At 45.5% G+C, this 19,821-nt stretch overlaps 1 protein-coding gene across 2 annotated transcripts; it reads right to left on the bottom strand.

The window, feature by feature from the left end:
* Nucleotides 1-1,956: 1,956 nt before the first annotated feature.
* Nucleotides 1,957-19,812, bottom strand: LOC131908961 (N-acetyllactosaminide alpha-1,3-galactosyltransferase-like). 2 transcript variants are annotated; one of them, XM_059260160.1, is made up of 7 exons: nucleotides 19,719-19,812; nucleotides 19,569-19,605; nucleotides 13,174-13,257; nucleotides 12,214-12,246; nucleotides 9,273-9,323; nucleotides 8,282-8,431; nucleotides 1,957-3,207 (listed from the first exon to the last, which is right to left on the bottom strand). In XM_059260160.1, the coding sequence occupies exons 3-7, from the start codon at nucleotides 13,248-13,250 to the stop codon at nucleotides 2,514-2,516; spliced, it is 1,005 nt and encodes a 334-aa protein (XP_059116143.1). In that variant the 5' UTR covers nucleotides 13,251-13,257; nucleotides 19,569-19,605; nucleotides 19,719-19,812; the 3' UTR covers nucleotides 1,957-2,513. The 2 variants fall into 2 exon arrangements, with proteins under 2 accessions (XP_059116143.1, XP_059116144.1); XM_059260161.1 differs by lacking the exon at nucleotides 12,214-12,246.
* Nucleotides 19,813-19,821: the final 9 nt, after the last annotated feature.

A 19,821-nucleotide genomic window follows, 5' to 3' on the forward strand; every position in this document is an offset into this window, starting at 1 on the left:
CTGCTTCTCTGATCTTTTAACTTTCACCCCAGTATCTGGCTCCAGGTTTTTTTTTTTTAAATGATAAGACCTTTTAAGATTCATGTTACAAGGATGTTTTCATGGTACTTATTTTCATGATTATAGAAATAACACATTTTCAGGCCATTAAATTTATCAAGTGCATAAAAGCACAAGGAAAAGATGGTAAATGTAGTCACACTATTACATAACTAAGATAGCCACACACAATTTGAGATTCATAGACCTTTATTTTCCCCTCATATTTTGTTACTGCAAGAGATGCAAACATATGTATACATATGTGTACATGATAAAGAATTCCAATATAAAAAAGGAGGTTTGATGCACATTGAGTCGTCTTCTGCTTAGCCCCTGACCCTTGCCGTTGTCCTCTGTCCCAGAGAGATAGTGCGGACCAGACACCGTTATGGGCTTAATGGGTTTTATTCTATGTTTTCTCTTTGTCCAGTCAGGCATGTGTATTTTCTTTTTTCCCATAGGGGCTACAAATGTTTGCACGGTAAACTAATGTTACTTTCACTTTCTCACTCAGCATAGTTTGAAGACCATTCCATCACCTCATAAGACACCCTTTTCTATGAGTGAGCCACATTTTATTCACAAATACAATTATGTGCTGGTTTTCTATCGCCAGACATTCCGTCTGTGCCTCTACTGCTCTAAGTAATGCCATGCCAGAGTAACCGTTCTCTGTGACTGTGTTGCACAAATCTGCAGGGCTAGTTTCTAGAGTTTACATGCAAGGTGAATGTCATCACTTTTGTAACCAATCCTAACCTAGAAACCCCTTTTTAATATCCAGATGTCCTGGTCAGACCTGTCAGATCCTGAATAGTATAGCTCCTAATATTATTTTACTAAAACTGAGTCCTGGATATTTCCTTCTTCTGTATTAATAGTTAGATAATGGCTGTTGAGACAGCCTAATGGCTAAAAATGCTTGCCATAGAAGCTTGACAACCTGTTTTAGTCCTGGAACTCACTGTGGAGGGAGAGAACTGACTGCTACGTACATACATTTCATTGCTCTCTCTCTCTCTCTCTCTCTCTCTCTCTCTCTCTCTCTCTCTCTCTCTCTCTCTCTCTCTCTGTGTGTGTGTGTGTGTCTGTCTGTCTGTCTGTCTGTCTCTCTCTCTCTCACACACACACACATACACACACACACTAAACAAACAAACAAATAAATTTGGGGTCTCCTCTCGCCTCGGTCCTCTCTTTCCACCCTTTCCACATTTCCTGACAAACCTTAGAGCCTAAGGCAGAGAACAGCATCTCCATGTCATTTTACTGCTATAGCTTCTTCTCTTTGCAGGCCGGTTCTTCCCATGCAGACAGCCCGGCCTCGGTCACCTGTGTGGGCACACACAGTGTGGGCACACACAGCAGAGGCCAGGTCACTGCTGCCTTCACATGCTTGTACTCCCATCGCGTGCGTGCTACTTTCAGGGATTTCAATATATTCTTTAGCCCATCAGCCACTTTCAGGGCACCCCCATATTCTCACAGCCAACCCCAATCATCGAGGAGTCATACCATTCTACATCACATGAAAACATCCACTCTGGACTCCCCCGTCACTGACACTCCTCCTCAGCCTCGATTGCATGTCTTATTATCCATAGCTAGGGCTGTATAGTTGCCACTATAGCAAGAAAGCATACCATCACATACCACATGGAGATACTCCTTCAGAATAGTCCCTGGAGACACTCCACCCTCAGATGGCTCAGCCTCAGTTGTATGTATTAACCATTGTAACAGGGGCCATGCAACTGTACCTCCAAGACTCATCTTTGGTTCTGTTGTGTTCCTATCAAGGTACCAAGTGTTACAAGACTTTTCCCAAGAAGTCTGCATATAATTCATGCCAGATAAAGGAGATAACAACAGACCAGAGAAATTATCCTATTCCAGTCTTAGTGACTCAAAGAGTTTATTGTTGTTACTTAAAGAAGCATGGACAATTTATGGTCTAGTTACACTGACAAAAAGCCTTAACCATTTATGTATCTTCATGGAGGCAGGGAGGAGCCTCACGAATCTCATGAGCCCTTCCCTCCTCCCATGAGGGAATGTTAATAGGCCCTGTCTTGTGAGCCCCCCCCCCCAAATGACCAAGGCTCCTCTGATTCAAGAGAGCAAGGACCACAAACTGGAAGAAGGCAGCCACAAGACCAAGTTCTCATCAACTGGGATATTTAGTTCACTTTTCTAGTTCCAGAATCTATTCTGTTCCATCATGAGCTAACACATTATGTTTGGAATGTCCTCTCAAGATGTGAAATTACTCCTCTCCATATGCTTCCAGTGGACTCTCTGTGACCACTGGAGCCCTTATTACATCATTCAGATGAAGTTGAGCTGAAGATGAGCTCACTGTCGGTGGCTTGCCACTTGGTAACGAATTTTTATTGTTAAAATGTGCCAGGTACTAATTTTCCAAGGAAACTGATACTCAAATTCAGAAATGTGAGGAAAAGGCTATAAAATTATACTTCATGTCTCAGGAATTCATAATTCTTAAAATTCCAATAGAGTTTCACAGTCTCAATATCAGGAGTCTTATTCTTACGTAAGTCCCAGCAAAATTCTGGCGACAAGAGTTTAGTGGGTTTGTGGAGAAAGAAGTACTTGTTTAGATGGCTTTCGTCATGCCAAATTGCTTCAATATTATGTTTCTTATCATTCATAATTCCTTTGGCACACTCCTTAGTAATCTTGAGAACCTGAGTGGCTGTGCCTCCAAAAACAGCAGCGTGGTAATAAAAATCTCCCTCACCCAATGGTATGTAGGCTTCCGACAACTCATTTCTCTCATATGGTACTTTGTGAGGACTTTCCTTATACCAGTAAGTATGTAACTGAGCTATGGAGTCTCCCAGGGCCTCCAAACCGTAGCTGGCTTTGAATATTTGATCCACATCCATGCAGAAGACATAGTCAACCTCATACTGTATGTGATCCGCGATGTGTTCACTGATGATCTTCATGCGCATCATACTGATGTCTTGCCACCTCCTCTCTCGTTTAATTTTAAAAATTTTTAATGTCCGGCGGCGATTCAGACTTACAAATGGCATGTAGGAAAAGTCATCCAACATGACATAAATGATGACCCTCTGGTCGACCATGAAGAACGTATTAGCAGATATCAGGAAGTTTTGCAAGTAGTACCAAAGGTATCTGCAAAATAAACAAGAAGCAGTTGAGTTTCCTCCTCTGGTTCCGGGGGACATCCACAGTCTCGATTGCCTGGCCTAGCTTATCCAGCAACACCACTAAGCAACCAGACAGCCACTGATCTCTCCCCGCAGCATAGAGAAAAATGGCACTAATGGGCTGTACAGATCATGGAAGAGGGGCTCTTCATGAGAAGGACTGGGAGTTAGTGAGGTAAGGAGGCTCATTCTGAGCTGTGTGCCCAGTGAAAGACAGGTCCAGGGTTGCAGGGAAGATGAGGGGTCTCCACAAGGCTTCTGCAGCGGGGTTCCTGTGTGTGGTTGGCTATGCATACAAAATCACGGTAGTAGCTGGCACTACCCCCTGCTTTATTCTGTAGTGTGAGCCTTACTATGGTAGCAGAATCACTGGGCCGGAAAACGTTTTCTCATTTCCACTCTTGGAAACCAGGAAGAGATTCTCAGGGTAATGAATGGACTCATTTGAGTTTGAAAGAGGAAAGGTAGCCATTTGGGGCTCCACTTCAGTAATGCTTATGTCATCCTTAGAAATAAGTCCTGGATCTTGGTCTATGTTTTGAGAAATAGGCTAATGATAAATCATAACTAATGGTCAGGAGAAAATGTTGTAGTTCATCACATCTAATATTATTTGTGTAGTATGAAAAATATTGCTGCAGTCATGGTTCTGTGCTGGGTGCTGTCACTAAAATCCAAGGGAGTCCAAGTTGCCCGTATGTCTTGTGTCATGCCCTACATGAGTACGAATGGGAAAACACTCTCTTTGTCTTGTGGCACCTTTCAGAAACCCGCATGCCCTACATGAGTACGAATGGGAAAACACCCTCGTACGTCTTCTGCTAGCAGCTTTGTTCTTTTAGCACTGCCCATCATCTGTTTGCAGTAATTTTTACATATGAGGTGGTGTAGAACATTTTGTAAAAGGGGCCCATTTAACTAATCACTTAAAAACCTGATGTGGTATCAGTTAAGAAGGTGTAGTCTCCCAGGCTCATTAGAAACTAGCCACTGAAAGCTGAGTCACAATTAGAGACAGTCTTGAGGTCACACACACGGTGTCTGCCCTGTCTCCCTGGGATCTTTGCAGTATGCTTCACTACCTCATAATAACTTTTCTGCCCTCAAGAAAAAAAAAAAAAAACCAAAACCCAGCAACCAAGCTGTTTTAGGCCACTACTGCCATTCACGGTGGCCTTGGAGTACTCTCAGAAGCAAGATCTTTCTATTTCCCATTTCTACCTCAAGATTTGTCATTTACACCTACAATCATGTTCACTCCCCCAACACATTTTGCCCTCCCATGTGCCCAGCTTTTCTCTTTGCAAACTGTAGAACAAATGTTTTCCAATAAAGCCGTCTGCATTTGAATGTTATTTCACTGACGGAAAAGCTCCACTGGAAGCTAGAGAAGCTTCCACTTATACCACCCAGCTACCCCAGCATCCTGTGCTTTTGTCACCCGAGGAGCTCGTCCAAATAACATCCTGTCGGCTAAACTACAGATTCCACTCTGATTGTCCCAGTTTTGTCTCTGAAGAGTCATCTCAGGTGCCGTGACTTGTCCCAGGACACACAAAGGCCTTAGCAGCTGCTTGCTGCCCTCTGACCGGCCCGGTTCACTTCAGACACTGGTGGTTCCAAAGATCTTCATCAGGTATTTATCACCATCTTTTTTCAAGGATTTGCCCATCTTATTGACCTTTTGTAAAGGACAAATTTTGGTTTTAACTTCACTCCAATATTTATTTATTTTGCTTGTCTTAGGTTTGCTCTTCTTTATCCAGTTCCTAAAAATGAAGGTTAGGTTATGTATTCATATCTACATATGTGTATGTGTGTGTGATTCTGTGGTTATGTATTACTATCTACATGTATGTGTGCGTGTGTGGTTCTGGGGTTGTATATTCATATCTATGTATGTGTGTGCATGTGTGGCTCTGGGGTTATGTATTCATATCTACATGTGTGTGTGTGCATGTGTGACTCTGGAGTTCAAGCCCAGGGACTTATTAGACCTCTCACTTTTTTCCCCAAGAATCACATGAAGTGCCAGGTAAGTACTACTAATTGAGCTACAACACCAGTCTTTACCTATCGGGTATTCAAGAGTGTGTCATTCAGATGAGTGGATAAAGAAATGTAGTAAAGTTGGGTATGGCGGTGCACACATAAAAAGATTTGGAAAGGAGGACTAATGGGAAGAGAAAGGAAAACAGGAGGGAATGATAGAGAAGAGAGATGAATGTTGCATGTTTATTTCATATGCAGAATTAGAATACAGCTGGGTAGGATGGCAAGACAGAATAATGGGAGGTGACTATATAGCACAATGACATACACGTGTGAAAGCGTCATAATGAAATCCATTATTTTGTAAGCTAAATAAAAAAACTGTGTGTTCAATACAGTGTTCACATATTTGTGAATTTTCCTTATTTTATCCTATAATTGATTTAAAATTTTTTATTCCAGTGTGATTATAGAACACTGCCAGTAGCCATGTCAAAGGTGCAGCAGTTCCTGAAGTTCAAGGAGACCCCCTGGTGGGCCAATCTCAGATAGGCAAGGCCCCCTGAGACCACAGACCCGGAATGTCTTTTGCTTCTGCTGTGACTTTACACACTTGCTGTTGCTGTCTTTCTCTGGTGTCTGGCATGGTTGAATTGGGTGTGGGGAGGTCCCCATGCCTGTAATGTAATATGCTTATCTCATGGAAACATCCCATTCTACTGGGCATTTTTAACTGTGGATTATTGTGAAGATGATTTCTCCTTAAGCTGTACTGTCTAGTTGATAACAATACTGTTAGCTTATTAGTTTGATAATAATCAGATAAATAAACAGAGTTTTGATGAATAAAAATAAATACAAGGAAATATTACATGGCTAGAGCCTATGAGTTTCACTTAAGGAACTGCCTAGATCGTAGCTCAAGTTAATGATTAAGAGAAACAATCGAGGCCCAGGAACCTCAATTGCTTTCATCTTAATGCTGAAAGATGCAGTTACAGGCTTCAGTGAGCATCATAGTTGAAACAAAGTGTTTTTACCTTTATTCTGTAGGAATTTACAGAATCACTGTATGGGGTAGATGTTAGAATGAACAGCTGTTTTTTTAGAGGTACCTTGATGTTGAAGAATCCTTGTGGAAAACAGTGATTGTTTTCCTGAGGAGGCCTTGCAGCCATCCCATCATGACTGGTCACAAGACACCTCAGTCACACCTGAGGCTCTTGTATTATTATGTATTGCACACAATACATAGTAAAGGACTAGAGTCATGGAGGCATGTGATGCTCTCTTTCAGTAAGACATGTAAATTAAGATTAGGGACCTTGGTATGAGGAAATACTTTGTGTAACAATCAATAAATATGCCTTGGTATAGCTGTTTGGAGTCCCAGTCCAGTCCAGTCAGTCCATCAAAAGAGGCTGGACCTTCCTGCTGTCACACAGGCCTTAGAGAACACAGAAGAATCGAGAATAAAGAAGGAAATCTACAAGAGAGTGTGAGTGTCTTTTCCTAACCCCCTCAGATCAAAAAGTCTAGTTCATGCCAACACTGGATTTCCCTTTGCGCCCTGTGCTGCCCGGAGGCTGCCCCTTGGGGAGCATTGGAAGACATTTTGTTCAATTTCAGCTTTATAGTTTATTTAAACTCTTGTGGTCTAAACATGGTCTACAACAGAGAATATTTCACGCACATAGAAAGAATGCTTGTTGATGGACTGTTCTATACAGGTTTTTGTAATATTAAATACACACACTAGGAAAGAGGCTGTGAGAAGGGCGAGACTGGCACTGCTAAGTCAAAACTGTTGAAAGACCTGCTAACCTCGAACAAAGATGTCAAGACTGGGCCTGTCTCCCCTGAGCAGCACTGCCCATGTGGAGCGGCACACCTAAGCGGCTGCCTCTGTGGACCACTGGCAGCTTCAGAACTCTTCGTCACATGTTGAACATTTGGTACACACTGGGAAGTCGGAAGACTGCCTACGTACGCCCAGCTTGACGTTGTCTCTTCCACTTGGTCTGCATTTCATGTCTGTCGGATGGTCTGTAAAGTGCATGTTTGCAGGGTGTCCTAATCTCACAGAACCCAAAGCGTGCTCTCTCTCTCTCTCTCTCTCTCTCTCTCTCTCTCTCTCTCTCTCTCTCTCTCTCTCTCTCTCTCTCATCAGAAGACAGCAGGTCAGTGCAGTGTCCACCCTTCTATCTTTAAGTGGAAATATTTCATTGCATTTGTTTTCCTTTTTGAGCAGTCTACTTTTATGGTTTTGGTTTTCTATTTGGTTAGGAATTCAGCATAGATTTGTCTTTGTTTTTAAATTACTGGATGATTTTTCTTTTTCTTTTTCTTTTTTTTTTTTTTTTTGGTGGGGGTGGGGAGTGTTTTGGTTTGGTTTGGTTTTTCCAGACGGGGTTTCTCTGTGTAACAGCCCTGATTGTCCTGGAACTGTCTCTGTAGACCAGGCTGGCCTCAAACTCACAGAGATCCCCCTGCCTCTGCCCCCGAGTGCTGGGATTAAAGGTGTGCGCCACCACTGCCCAGCTATATGCTTGTTTTTAACATTATGATTAGTGGTCAGAAAATGTAGCGCATAAAATCTTGCTGCATATAATTGCAGCTACCTTATTTGTTACATTCCTCTGGGAGTCAATATGCATTATTTGTTACATTCCTCTGGGAGTCAATATGCAGCGTTAAGTGCGATTTCCTAAAGGCAGTTACTTATCACCTAGGGGTACATAGGAGACAGGAAATTATTAGATTAAATGCAGAGATAATGAAGAGTGGTTATAACAGAGGTGTAAACTTGTATTAAGATGATTAGTAAAAGAGCCATGAAATCAAGTTAATATTGGAGGGAAGACCATGAAAATCAGGTCATAGAAGGGAGCTGAGGAATTGGGATGCTTTCATGTGGACCAAGTGGGTGGTGGTATTTTTTAATTATGGCAAGAATTGGCTTAGAGAGAATAATTCTAAAGTAGCTTATTTCCCACTTTCTACAATAAAAACCCTGAATGTAAAGGACACTTGACATTATCACCTACCTTCCCACTGCAAACACAATCAACCCCACAGAAACTGGATGCTTTTTATAATACTTTTTCAAGCCTGACTCATTGTAAGTGTCTGTCCACACGATGGGAGCCAACCAGTTAGTAGCTCTCATGCGCACATGTGTTGAGTTCACGCTGTATCTGTAAGAAAGACAGAATTTTAAAGTAAAATACATCATCCGAACCTCAGTTACCGCCAATGCCCAAAGCCTTGTGTCTGGAGACAGCGCCCCACGGTATCTAACCAAAGCCTGTGTGTGGAGACAGCGCCCCAGGGTGTCTAACCCAAGCCTGTGACTGGAGACAGCGCCTCACGGTGTCTAACCAAAGCCTATGACTGGAGACAGCGTCCTACGGTGTCTAGCCAAAGCCTGTGACTGGAGACAGCGCCCCAGGGTGTCTAACCAAAGCCTTGACAGTTCTGATAAACCAGAGAAGCATCCTATTAGAAATGGCCACATCATCAGGAGGATGGAATAACCGTGAAGTCAAGGTCAGCATGGGTCATCCTCCTGATGACTGTTTATGTTAATTTTCACTTTTCATGTAAAACCTGAATCTTTTAAGAAATTTTTGTTAGTCCTCTTACAAGCTTAGGAAACAGGATAAATGACAGTAAATGGGCTTATTATTTTATGTACAAGTGTGTTTCCTACACACAATAGCAGATATGTCTATTTCAGTTGATGCAAACAGCTGTAGATGAGGGTTTAAGTAGAAAGACTGCCCGAAGTTGGGACTGGGGGGGGGATGGTTCAGTGGTTAGAGCACGTGAAGCTCTAGTGGAGGACTCCAGTTCTGTTATAATGCAGCACCACACGGTGGCTGGCGGCTCACAACCACCTGTCACTCCAGTTCCGGGAGACCCAGTGGCCCCTTCTTGCCTCCTAGGTACTAGGCACACACACTCCCAACAGGACCGCTGGCGCCACCTATCAGCATTTATGAATTAACCACACAGATGTAAGGTTTGCATTCTTACGTGGAGTTAAACCAGTTTAGCAGCTGTAGTTCTGGCTCGTTTTTCAGAGACCTAAAAGAAAGATATAATAGGACATAAAATTCACAATGAGCAATACTAACGAGCTTCAATAGGCTTAGCATGGAAGCTGTGCGGCCCCGCAGCCTTCCTGGGTTTCCACAGTGCTCCTGTGCACTCAACTAGTTCAGGGAGAATTTGAAGTTCCCTCAGCTTCCTGCCATCTCACTTCCAAATTCACCCCTGGCTCTGAATTGTCTGGACTGTCGTTTGTGTTGTTTGAGTCAGGGTCTTACTAGCAGCCCTGGCTGGCCTCTCAAAATCGGGCTCCCTAGCCTGTCCTGCCTTTTTCTTGTTGTTTTTGTTGTTTTTAATGGTGGACAGAGACCCATTTCCTTTCCGCTCTGAGCCTTACACATCTTGTTTGCTGAGGAGTCTTCATCTGAGACTTGCCAGTCATTTTCACGAGGGCTTCTCCGAGGCCCTGTTTCCCCACACGACCTTGGCTTGGCACTCGAGAGCTGCTTCTGGTTTTTCACTTACAACTTGAACTTCTCCATGAACTTAACACTTGAATATTCACCTGCCTTCTGGAGGTCTTGAGTGTTTTACACACCATCCAATAAAGTGTTTACATCATCATCTCACCTCCAAGTTCCTCCTTTTCCACAATTTCCATCTCATTAAACCTGTCTGCACTGGCAAGTCCTAACGATGGGGTCGTTCCTGGAATCCACCATCAAATCCACCATCAAGTCCTGCGGTCAGCCAGCCCCATCTGCTGCCACTGAGTCTTCAAGCCCTGGTTGTCTCTTTCTGAGCTATTGTGACAGCTTCTTAATTGCCCCACTTTGTGTGTTTTAGTTCTGGTTCGGGCAGTGTCCACGGCCTCATGCTTACTAAACAAGCACCCTCCCGTGAGCTATAGCCCCAACCTGGAAGACTTGAACATTTTCGTAGGATGAAAAAAAAAAAAAAAACCCCTCAAAGGAAGTAAATGTGAAGAGCAGAATACAATGATCTTCCATATGCCCATCTTGCAGAATTAGCAGGCTGCTCCCTCTCTGTCCTCCTTCCATTCAGTCCCCAGATTTCTGCTTGGCTTCTCGTATTATGCTTCTGCAGCCCCGAGTTCACCATGTCATTGTTCAGTTACACAGTGTCAGTAGCTTCAGAGAGTTCATTTGAGCAGAGTTGGTGAAGGGATTGGGCAGCCATGGAGCTGGGTTGTGCCATAAGATTATATCAAAGGCAGTGTGTGACCAAGACATGGCACTCAACTCTAACTCTGACCACCGTTGCCTTCGGGTGGTGTGTATTGGTGTGCTGGTTAGAGATCCAACTCTAGGAGAACTAATAGTAATAGAAGGAATTATTGTTGGAGCATATGAGAGTAAATACATTTGCCAGGGTGGGGCATGGTGGCTCATACAATCTCTGAGTTCAAGGCCAGCCTGGTCTACAGGGTGAGTTCCACGACAGCCAGGACTACACAGAGAAACGCCCCCATCTCAAAAAAAAAAAAAAAAGAAAAGAAAAAAAGAAAAAGGAAAGAAAAGAAAAAGAAAAAAGAAAAAAGGAAGAAAAGAAAGAAAGGAAAAAACAAAAACAATGATTTACATGCCAGGAACTCTATTAGCCCACTCTCTGTCCCGCCTTCTTCTGAGTGGACACTCCTTAAACATTCATATCTTTGCCAGGGGGAGGGTTCTGCTGCATTTGAGTAGCTGAAATACTGTCCTCCCTTAGCCCTTGCTATCGAGAGAGGAAATATGCTTTCCTTTTTGTATATCCCAGGCTGGCCTTAAACTAGTAACATTGAACTCCTGATCTTGCCGCTGAGCAGCAACTCTATTCCTTCTTAGTATGTTACTTCCATGCATGGACCAGGTGGACCTGGTCCTCTAAGGTGTTATAAGTCACAGAATCATCACAAGACACAGCACCCGGCCCAGTAAGGATCAGAAAGTAAAGCTGCTGCTCACTGCTGTGGGTTCCCATGACAGTCCTCCCCAAATCCACGATTCTGTGGCTACTGCAATCTCCTGACAGCTCTTTATTATTATTATTACTTTTATTTTTGAGATTATATCTAGCTGGACGGTGGTGGCACATGTCTTTAATCCCAGCACTCCGGAGGCAGTGGTAGGCAAACTCTGTGAGTTTGAGGCTAGCCTGGTCTACAGAGTGAGTTCCAAGGTGGCCAGGGCTACACAGAGAAACCCTGTCTCAGAGAGAGAGAGAGAGAGAGAGAGAGAGAGAGAGAGAGAGAGAGATTATACTCTATCATTTTCCGTTTCTCCTTCCTCCCTATATATCCCCTTCTTGCTCTATTTCAAATTCATGGACTCTTTTTTCATTAATTTTTGTTACATGCATATAAATAGTCCTAAATATAACCTGTTTAGTCTGTATAATGTTACTTGTATGTATGTTTTCAGGGCCGACCAATTGATATCGGATAACCAATTGGTGTCCTCTTCCCTAGGGACTATTTCTCCCTCTCTCGGCATTTCTGATTTGTGTGTGGTTCTTTGCGTAGGGTTGAGGCCTTATGGTAGCCACCCCCCGCACCCCCCCTCGCCATGTCTATTGGTGTCGTCCATGTTTAGGCAGCCATGTTGGTGAGACTTCATGGCTGTGGCTCCTGGTGGTCTTTAATCAAGCCTTGTACCTGTGTGCTTGCCCAGAGCTTTCAAACAGACAAAGTTCCCAGGGCTTAAGTTCTGCCTCCTGCTGATATATTCCCCCCAGCAATCCCCACCCTCCATCAGATAGGGCACTCCACCCATATGCTCTTTCTTTGATATCACCAACATGCATTTGTAAAATGGCTCTGCTTTAATCTGACTGAAGGAAACATGGATTTATGGGTACTCCAAGCCTTTCAACCAACTTTGTCCTCAAAGGACAGATCATACCATATTTTTAAATAAAAACTTACCAGCACTGATATGACATCCACAGTTTCTTTGTACTTAGGAGAAATGAAAAGCACTGTATTATTTTGAAATACATACAAAGGGTTTCCACAAGTCATCTGCTTTCTTATTAATTAATGTTGCAAAATATACTACTGGAAGTACATTATTGATTACATTATTGATTGACCAGATAATGTAGTAAACATAATAGGGATCTTTAAATTGGAGCTTCATGTCCTGTATATTCATTTTTTTCCTTGCCGTGCTGGAGACTGGACTCAGAGCCTTGTTCATGCTAGGCAATGTCCCACCACCAAGCTAGAATTTCCTACATCTTAAGAAACAATGTGTCCACTACCTAAGAATTCTTAGAGACAAATAAGTGAGATTAATTTCTGTCATTGGGAGAAACTTGTTAATTTGCTAGGACGTCTTTCTATTTGTTTCACATTTATGGAGTGAATAAAAATTTTGTATCTTACAAATGGCATTCAGTCACCAAAAGTAGTATCTCTTTCTTCAAAGATGTTGCCTGTTTCCAAATAGCAGTTTCTTTTCAACTGTTTTTAGTGAACATCACACTGCCACAGTAGGTTGTAGCTTCACATTGCTTCTCCTTTTTTTTTTTTTTTTTTGAGACAGGGTTTCCTCTGTGTAGCCCTGACTAACCTGGAACTCACTCTGTAGACCAGGTTGGCCTCCAGCTCAGAGATCTGCCTGCCTCTGCCTTCCGAGTGCTGGGATTAAAGACATATGCCACTATGCCTGGCTAACTGAGCATTTTTAAAAATCTTTGATATAATTAGAAACTAAGGATAGGGACAGAGGGCTCTATTTCTGCAGAGCCATTTGGGTATAATTTGTAATGTTTGGATTGATGCATTCGGCTGCTGATTTACTTAAGGGGCAATCCCATTAACTTTCTGACTTACCAGGTTCTTATCAAATATAAGAATACAATATGAAGTTTTCACAGTTACCTGAAATGGTATTCTCTATACAGGGCATAAAGAGACATTAACATCAATAGCAACAGGATTAATATTTTGTATCTCATTCTTTTCCTGGAGGAAAAAGAAAATGAAAGTTGGATGAGTATAGTGCTGTCTAAAGAGTAGATACAGAGCAGTGGGGAACCCCGTGTACGCAGAGCAAGCCGTGGGGAACCCCGGGTACGCAGAGCAAGCCGTGGGGAGCCCCGGGTACGCAGAGCAAGCCGTGGGGAGCCCGGTGTACGCAGAGCAAGCCGTGGGGAGCCCCGTGGGGAGCCCCGTGTACGCAGAGCACGCCGTGGGGAACCCCGTGTACGCAGAGCAAGCCGGGGGAACCCCGTGTATGCAGAGTAAGCCGTGGGGAACTCGGTGTACACAGAGTAAGCTGTGGAGAGTATTTAAGTTGGAAGCCTCTGCTTCGGCCTCACTGGCTCCCATTCAAACCCGTCCCCTCTTAGAAAGCCCATCAAGTGGCTCCTCCCCCAGAGCTGCTTGAGATTGTGCCTACAGGGTGTTTAAACTGCCTCCTAGAGAGTGGCCACGTGTTTTTTCCCCCCATCTCTTCTCCCTGTCTCATCTCTGGGCTCCAGGAAAAATCACCCGGGAGTTTTTTGCCAATAAACCTGGTTGTTTATTTTTAATACGACTTGATTTGGATTACTGCATCAGCAGAGAGACTTAATATCAGGGTGCAGAAACCTTTCATCTTTATACATTGAGTTTTCCCCATCAGCCCCAGGCCACATGGGAAAACCACTTCTTTCTTTACACCCACTCTCCACAGGACTGGAAGCTTTGGGCCTGGTAAGTTACAGTTCCAAGACACTGCCTCTCGACTTTCGGGGTACCCTGCCAGGGCAACCTGACCCATTTACAGAGCAAAGACCGACTTTGCTCAGTGGGACGTTTTGTGCAGAAGACCTCTGCACAAAGGCACATCGCACATCCACCCACATGACTCAAAACCCAGTTGCAGTGGACACATTGTTTAGACTTTGGGTTCCAGCACAGGTTTGTGAAATAAGCAGCTGCGGGTCTAAGCCAGACCCCCAAACACCCTTTGGGTGTCTTTTACAAAAATCTGTTCAAATTGGGGCTATCTGATACCATATGTCCTAAGTGCCCAATTTCCCTGTGCACTAAGTGTAAGGATTATGTCCTTAATTACGTCACCAGCCTGTGACAGCATCCCAGCCTAAAAAGCGGGTGTGTCTTCTGTGCGTTCTTTTTCTCTCTTTTCCACACTCTCTCCTTCCGTATTCCCCCTACGTGTGGCCCTCTCTCTCTCTCCTCTCCCTCTCCCTCTCTCTCCCTCTCTCCCAATAGAACTCTAGAAAGGTAACCATGGCTCGTGACTCTCCTCCAGCGCTCTCCTCCGTTGGCATGGCCGCCGTGGGCAGCGGCCAGCCACAAGCACCACCACTTAACCAACACTAAAGCTGGCCACAGTATGCTCTCAATAACCAATCAAGATGGCCACTGCAGGGAACTTTTGAGTTTACCATTGTCTGTGATCTTGAAAATTTTTACTGGCATGGAGACAAGTGGTCAGAATTGCCCTTCATCCACAGTTTCTGGGTTCTAAGCTCCTGTCCTTCCTTCTGTAGCCAGTGTCCCATGGTCCAGGTCTTGTTGGCTAGGGTCATGGCACCTCCAGATTCCCACTCATCTGTGGACCGGGACCCTGAACATTCCACCCTGACCGTGCTGCTGGAGACACTGGCTCCTCCCCCACTCTCCCCCCACCAACCCTGCCCACCCATCCCCCTCCTACACTGCCACAAGCTCTATTCAATGGCCAACATTCCTTCCTTTATCCGCCCCTCCCCACTTTTTCCTCCTCTGGGACAAAGGTCAAGGACCTACTTCCTGCTCCTTACCTACTTTCCTCTCTTCCCCTCTTCCCACTGCCCCTCCCTACCCTTCAGTGTGACAGCCTATGCCCTGGTTCCCATCCACACACTGGCCACCCCCCCAACCCTCTCTGGTGTCTTCTCATACCAGGTCTCAGCAGACTCCTGCCCTCCTCAGTCCCCTCCGAGAGGTAGCTGGAAAGGAGGGAATTGTTCAAGTCCATGCCCCCTTCTCCCTTCAGGACCTCTCACAGAAGGAGAAGCAGTTGGGTTCCTTCTCTGTTAATCCTTCTGTTTATATCAAGGAGTTTTGTTATCTTTCCTCTATGTCATCCAGGCCTCCATTCTCACTCCTGAGGAGTGAGGTCAAGTTCAGGCAGCAGCAGACAATATGCAGACCAAACCCACCTAGTGGACAATACACTCCCTGGAAGACATGGCAGTGCCAGCTACAGAACCCTCCTGGGACTATCAGACAGGTCAAAACTGCCTCTAGAGGAGGGACCTCATGGTCTGCTGCTTCCTTTAGGGTATGGAAATGGTCTCAGACAAAATTGTTCATTTTGATAAACTCTAAGAGATTATGCACAGAGCTGACAAAAATCTAGCCATTTTTCTAAGTTGATTACAAGAGACCATGGTTCAATATACTTGCCTTGACCCAGCCTCCCCAGTGGGAGCCATGGTCCTGGCCACCCATTTCATTTCTCAGTCAGCATGAGATATTAGAAAGAAATTAGAAAGGGTGAAGGAGGGTCCCCAAACCCCCAAACAGGAATTGGTGAAGATGGCTTTTAAGGTGTTTAACCTGCATGAGAGGAGGCAGCTGAGTCTTCCCCACGGGCTCGGCTGCAACAGAAGGCAACTCTCCAAGCCCACACCTTGGCACCTGCCCTGAGGCCACTGGCGCCCCACAAGGGGGATGGACAAGGGAAGCCCATGAGGCTCCATCCCGCCAGAGCTCAGCCTAAGTCAACTCTACCAGGAGCCCCTGAGGCTCCATCCCGCCAGAGCTCAGCCTAAGTCAGCTCTACCAGGAGCCTGCTTTAAATGTGGCCAGGAAAGCCACTGGTCCTGGCTTCCTGGATCCCTGGCTGCCAACAAGGCCATGCCCTGTCTGCTTGCAGCCTGAACACTGGATATCAGAATGCCCCTGTTGTTAGGATTCTGCCGCTCTCCAGCTGCATGACCACACACGCACAGTTCAGGAGTTAAGCAAAGGGTCTTGCATCTTACGTCATCAGTGTACGCTGGCGACTACATGTGCACATGCTGTGTGGTCACACAATCAGCGCATGAGTGGTGTAGCTCCATAAGCCTGCCTGTGCATGTTCACCAGGAACCCTTAAAGAGTCGTGACTCAGACCTCACCCTCTCTCTGTTCTGTTCTGTCTCTTCCCCCCACCATGTTTCCTTCTCTCTGCATACGCTCCTTTCCCAGGCCCAGTTCTTTTGTCCCCCACCCCCACTTCCTCTTAATAAAGCTTTGAAACTGATATTGGGTTCTGTCATGACCGTGACCTTTCTGCACAGTAACAAGCACTGTAACCAGTGCCACTCATTTCATTGGTGCCATGACTCAGGTTCCGGTGCTCTGCATCTGGAGCTCAGGGTTGGAAAGCTATATTGCAGTTCCTGCGACTGCGGCTCTGCTTTTTCCATTTGCCCAGCTGCAGGACCACTCCGCACACACCACACATGCCACCAAGATTGGTGAGTCCCCTGCCACTTCCAGCGACTGTAGCCTGAGCTATATTCCTTGTGCCAGACCCCCAGGGAGTCCTCGGCTGTGTATCACGACACATTCTATCCTGATGAAGTATTAGAATGCTGCCTGGGCTCCCAGGGGGTCCTACAGTAGGTACGCCCCAGCCCTTACCCTTATCATGATGGCAGTTCAGGTAATTTGTGTTGTTAATGCCTGTCCACAGACTGCCTATTCTCAAGGAAGCTTGAAATAGGAGCCTGGGGATCCCGTTTGTCATTTTAATTTTTTATTTTTTCTCTCTTGGCTGCAGCCATGGGACATGGGGGCTTCCTTCTTGTGGTTCCATTCCTCCTCTGACAAATGCCTTAAATATCCCCAGATATCAGTAAATTTGGCTGCATAACGGCTGCTTGAACCCTGATATTTCATGGGAATTATCTAACTTCTGCCAGTGAACAGGCAAATGAAAAGAGTTACCTTATCCCCAAGCTTTCTACCTAAGCTCTGAACCCTTCTCCATTTCTGATTCTTTCTTAACCTTAAATTATCACCTCTGTTTTTTGCCTCTGGGTTTTTCCCATTCTCTTACTTCTGTAAATCTTACTCTTACTCTGTGGCTTGCTATGTAGTTGGCTGGCCCCTGGAGTCCTCCTCCTTCCTCTCTCATTCCTAGATCTCTCCTCCCAGATTTCTCCTTCTGTATATTCTCTCTGCCTGCCAGCCGCTCCTGTCCTTTCTCCTGCCTTGCTGTTGGCCGTTCAGATCTTTAGACCATCAGGTGTTTTAGACGGGCACAGTAACACAGCTTCACAGAGTTAAACAAATGCAACATAAGCAAAAGTAACACATCTTAAAATAATATTCCCCAACACCAAGCTCTCCATTGAACTCAGGTTATCTTGGCCCTCCCTCCCCCAATGGCCCACCTCCAGGCCACCCCACACTCTCCTACAGGACTAAGCCCTTTTGAGCTCCTTTATGGAAAGTCCTTCCTCTTCATTCACCACCTCCTACCCCAGATGCCTCCCCTGGCCAGGTACCTACCCTACCTCTCCATTCCGAGGTCCTTTCTCTGCCCACATGCTGACAGGTATTTCCCAGCCTCCATGCCAACAAACCCATCTGCTCCTGAGCCCACCCCACTCTCCTCAAGGGACTGAGTTCTCCCCAAACTGCTATATCCTGAGTCTCTAGAGCCTGATGGACAGGACCCTACACCATAATCTTCACCACCCCTTCATCTGCCAAGCTCCTGAGACATTAATGCTGGTACCATCGCTCTAGGCTCAAGCGGTCACCTATCTAGAGTACATGATCTGTTCAGCAACTGGAACCCTCCGCCCTCCAGTTTTCCAAATTGTCCCAATGCAGGCCTATCTGCTCTTCTGCCTTGCTCATCCATCTTTGCCAGTACAGCCAGGGCACATCTCCATTCATTCCTACTGACAATCTCCACTCTCCCCATGGCTAGTCCCAGTCATAAGGCCGGTGACAACAAACAACACTCCCAGGTGATTTTTCCTGGCCCTCAGAGATGAGACAGGGAGAGGAGAAACCACATGGCTGCTCTCTCGGAGGCAGTTTAAATACCCTGTAGGCACAGTCTTGAGCTGTTCCGAGGGAGGAGCTGCCACTTGGCAGGGCTTTCTGAGAGGGGGTAAGGTTTGAAATGGGAGAGAGTGAGGCTGAATCAGAGCTTCCAACTTAAACAGGGAACCCCGTTTATACAGAGTAACCCATGGGGAGCCCTGTGTACACAGAGTAAGATGTGGGGAGCACAGTGTACACAGAGTAAGCCGTGGGGAACCCCGTGTATACAGAGTAAGCCATGGAGAACCCTGTGTATACAGAGTAAGCCATGGAGAACCCGGTGTATACAGAGTAAGCCATGGAGAACCCTGTGTATACAGAGTAAGCCATGGGGAACCCAGTGTATACAGAGTAAGCCATGGGGAACCCTGTGTACACAGAGTAAGCCGTGGGGAACCCCGTTTATACAGAGTAAGCCGTGGGGAACCCTGTGTACACAGAGTAAGCCGTGGGGAACCCTGTGTATACAGAGTAAGCCGTGGGGAGCCCTGTGTATACAGAGTAAGCCATGGGGAGCCCCGTGTATACAGAGTAAGCCATGGGGAACCCCGTGTATACAGAGTAAGCCGTGGGGAACCCTGTGTATACAGAGTAAGCCGTGGGGAACCCTGTGTACACAGAGTAAGCCATGGGGACCCCTGTGTATACAGAGTAAGCCATGGGGAACCCCGTGTATACAGAGTAAGCCATGGGGAACCCCGTGTATACAGAGTAAGCCATGGGGAGCCCTGTGTACACAGAGTAAGCTGTGGGGAACCCCGTGTATATAGAGTAAGCCATGGGGAGCCCTGTGTATACAGAGTAAGCCATGGGGAGCCCTGTGTACACAGAGTAAGCCATGGGGAGCCCTGTGTATACAGAGTAAGCCATGGGGAGCCCTGTGTACACAGAGTAAGCTGTGGAAAATCCTGCTTCTCTATGGCTTCATCCTAGTGACGCTGACTAGCAGTTAAAACACGGTGGCTCCTTGGATGTCTATCTACAGAAAAGCACAGTTGTGTCAGTGGACATGCATACTGGTTGTTTTTGAGTTAGCTACAAATTAACTGGTTTCATCCAGCCTCAATGCATTTGTATTTTCTAAACTACAAGAGCTTTATATTAGAGAAAACAAAAGTTAAAATCCTACCTCTCAGCCTAAGTCACACTGTGGGGTATCAGTTCAAAGAGCTATTTATGAAAATACTTCGGTACATTAGGTTCGGGCTAAGGGCTACTCAGGCCATGCTCACCTTCAGCAGCCTCTTTCTCTTTCTACTCTCTCAGCTTCTGTAAATGGAACAATAGAATACCCATATGTGACTGTGAGTCTGTAATACTCATTGCATCAAAAGAGGTTTACCAAGCACACTTAGCTAAAAGGGGCTACTGGTGGTACCTACCGTATGATGGGTCCACATTAACCAAGAGGCCAACTCTTTTCCCTTCTCTTTCCATCCAGAAATCAGAGGCAACCTGACTACACCCACATATTATGAGCTACTC

This window comes from Peromyscus eremicus, chromosome 4 (genome assembly GCF_949786415.1).
Source record: "Peromyscus eremicus chromosome 4, PerEre_H2_v1, whole genome shotgun sequence".
NCBI lineage: Eukaryota > Metazoa > Chordata > Mammalia > Rodentia > Cricetidae > Peromyscus > Peromyscus eremicus.

Excerpts from the sequence above, each read along its gene's own strand:
- LOC131908961 (XM_059260160.1), bottom strand. The coding sequence starts at position 13,250 with ATGAGATACAAAATATTAATCCTGTTGCTATTGATGTTAATGTCTCTT. Across the intron at positions 12,247-13,173 it reads TATAGAGAATACCATTTCAG|TACAAAGAAACTGTGGATGT; the intron begins GTAACTGTGAAA and ends ATTTCTCCTAAG. Across the intron at positions 9,324-12,213 it reads TGGATGTCATATCAGTGCTG|GTCTCTGAAAAACGAGCCAG; the intron begins GTAAGTTTTTAT and ends TCTTTCTTTTAG.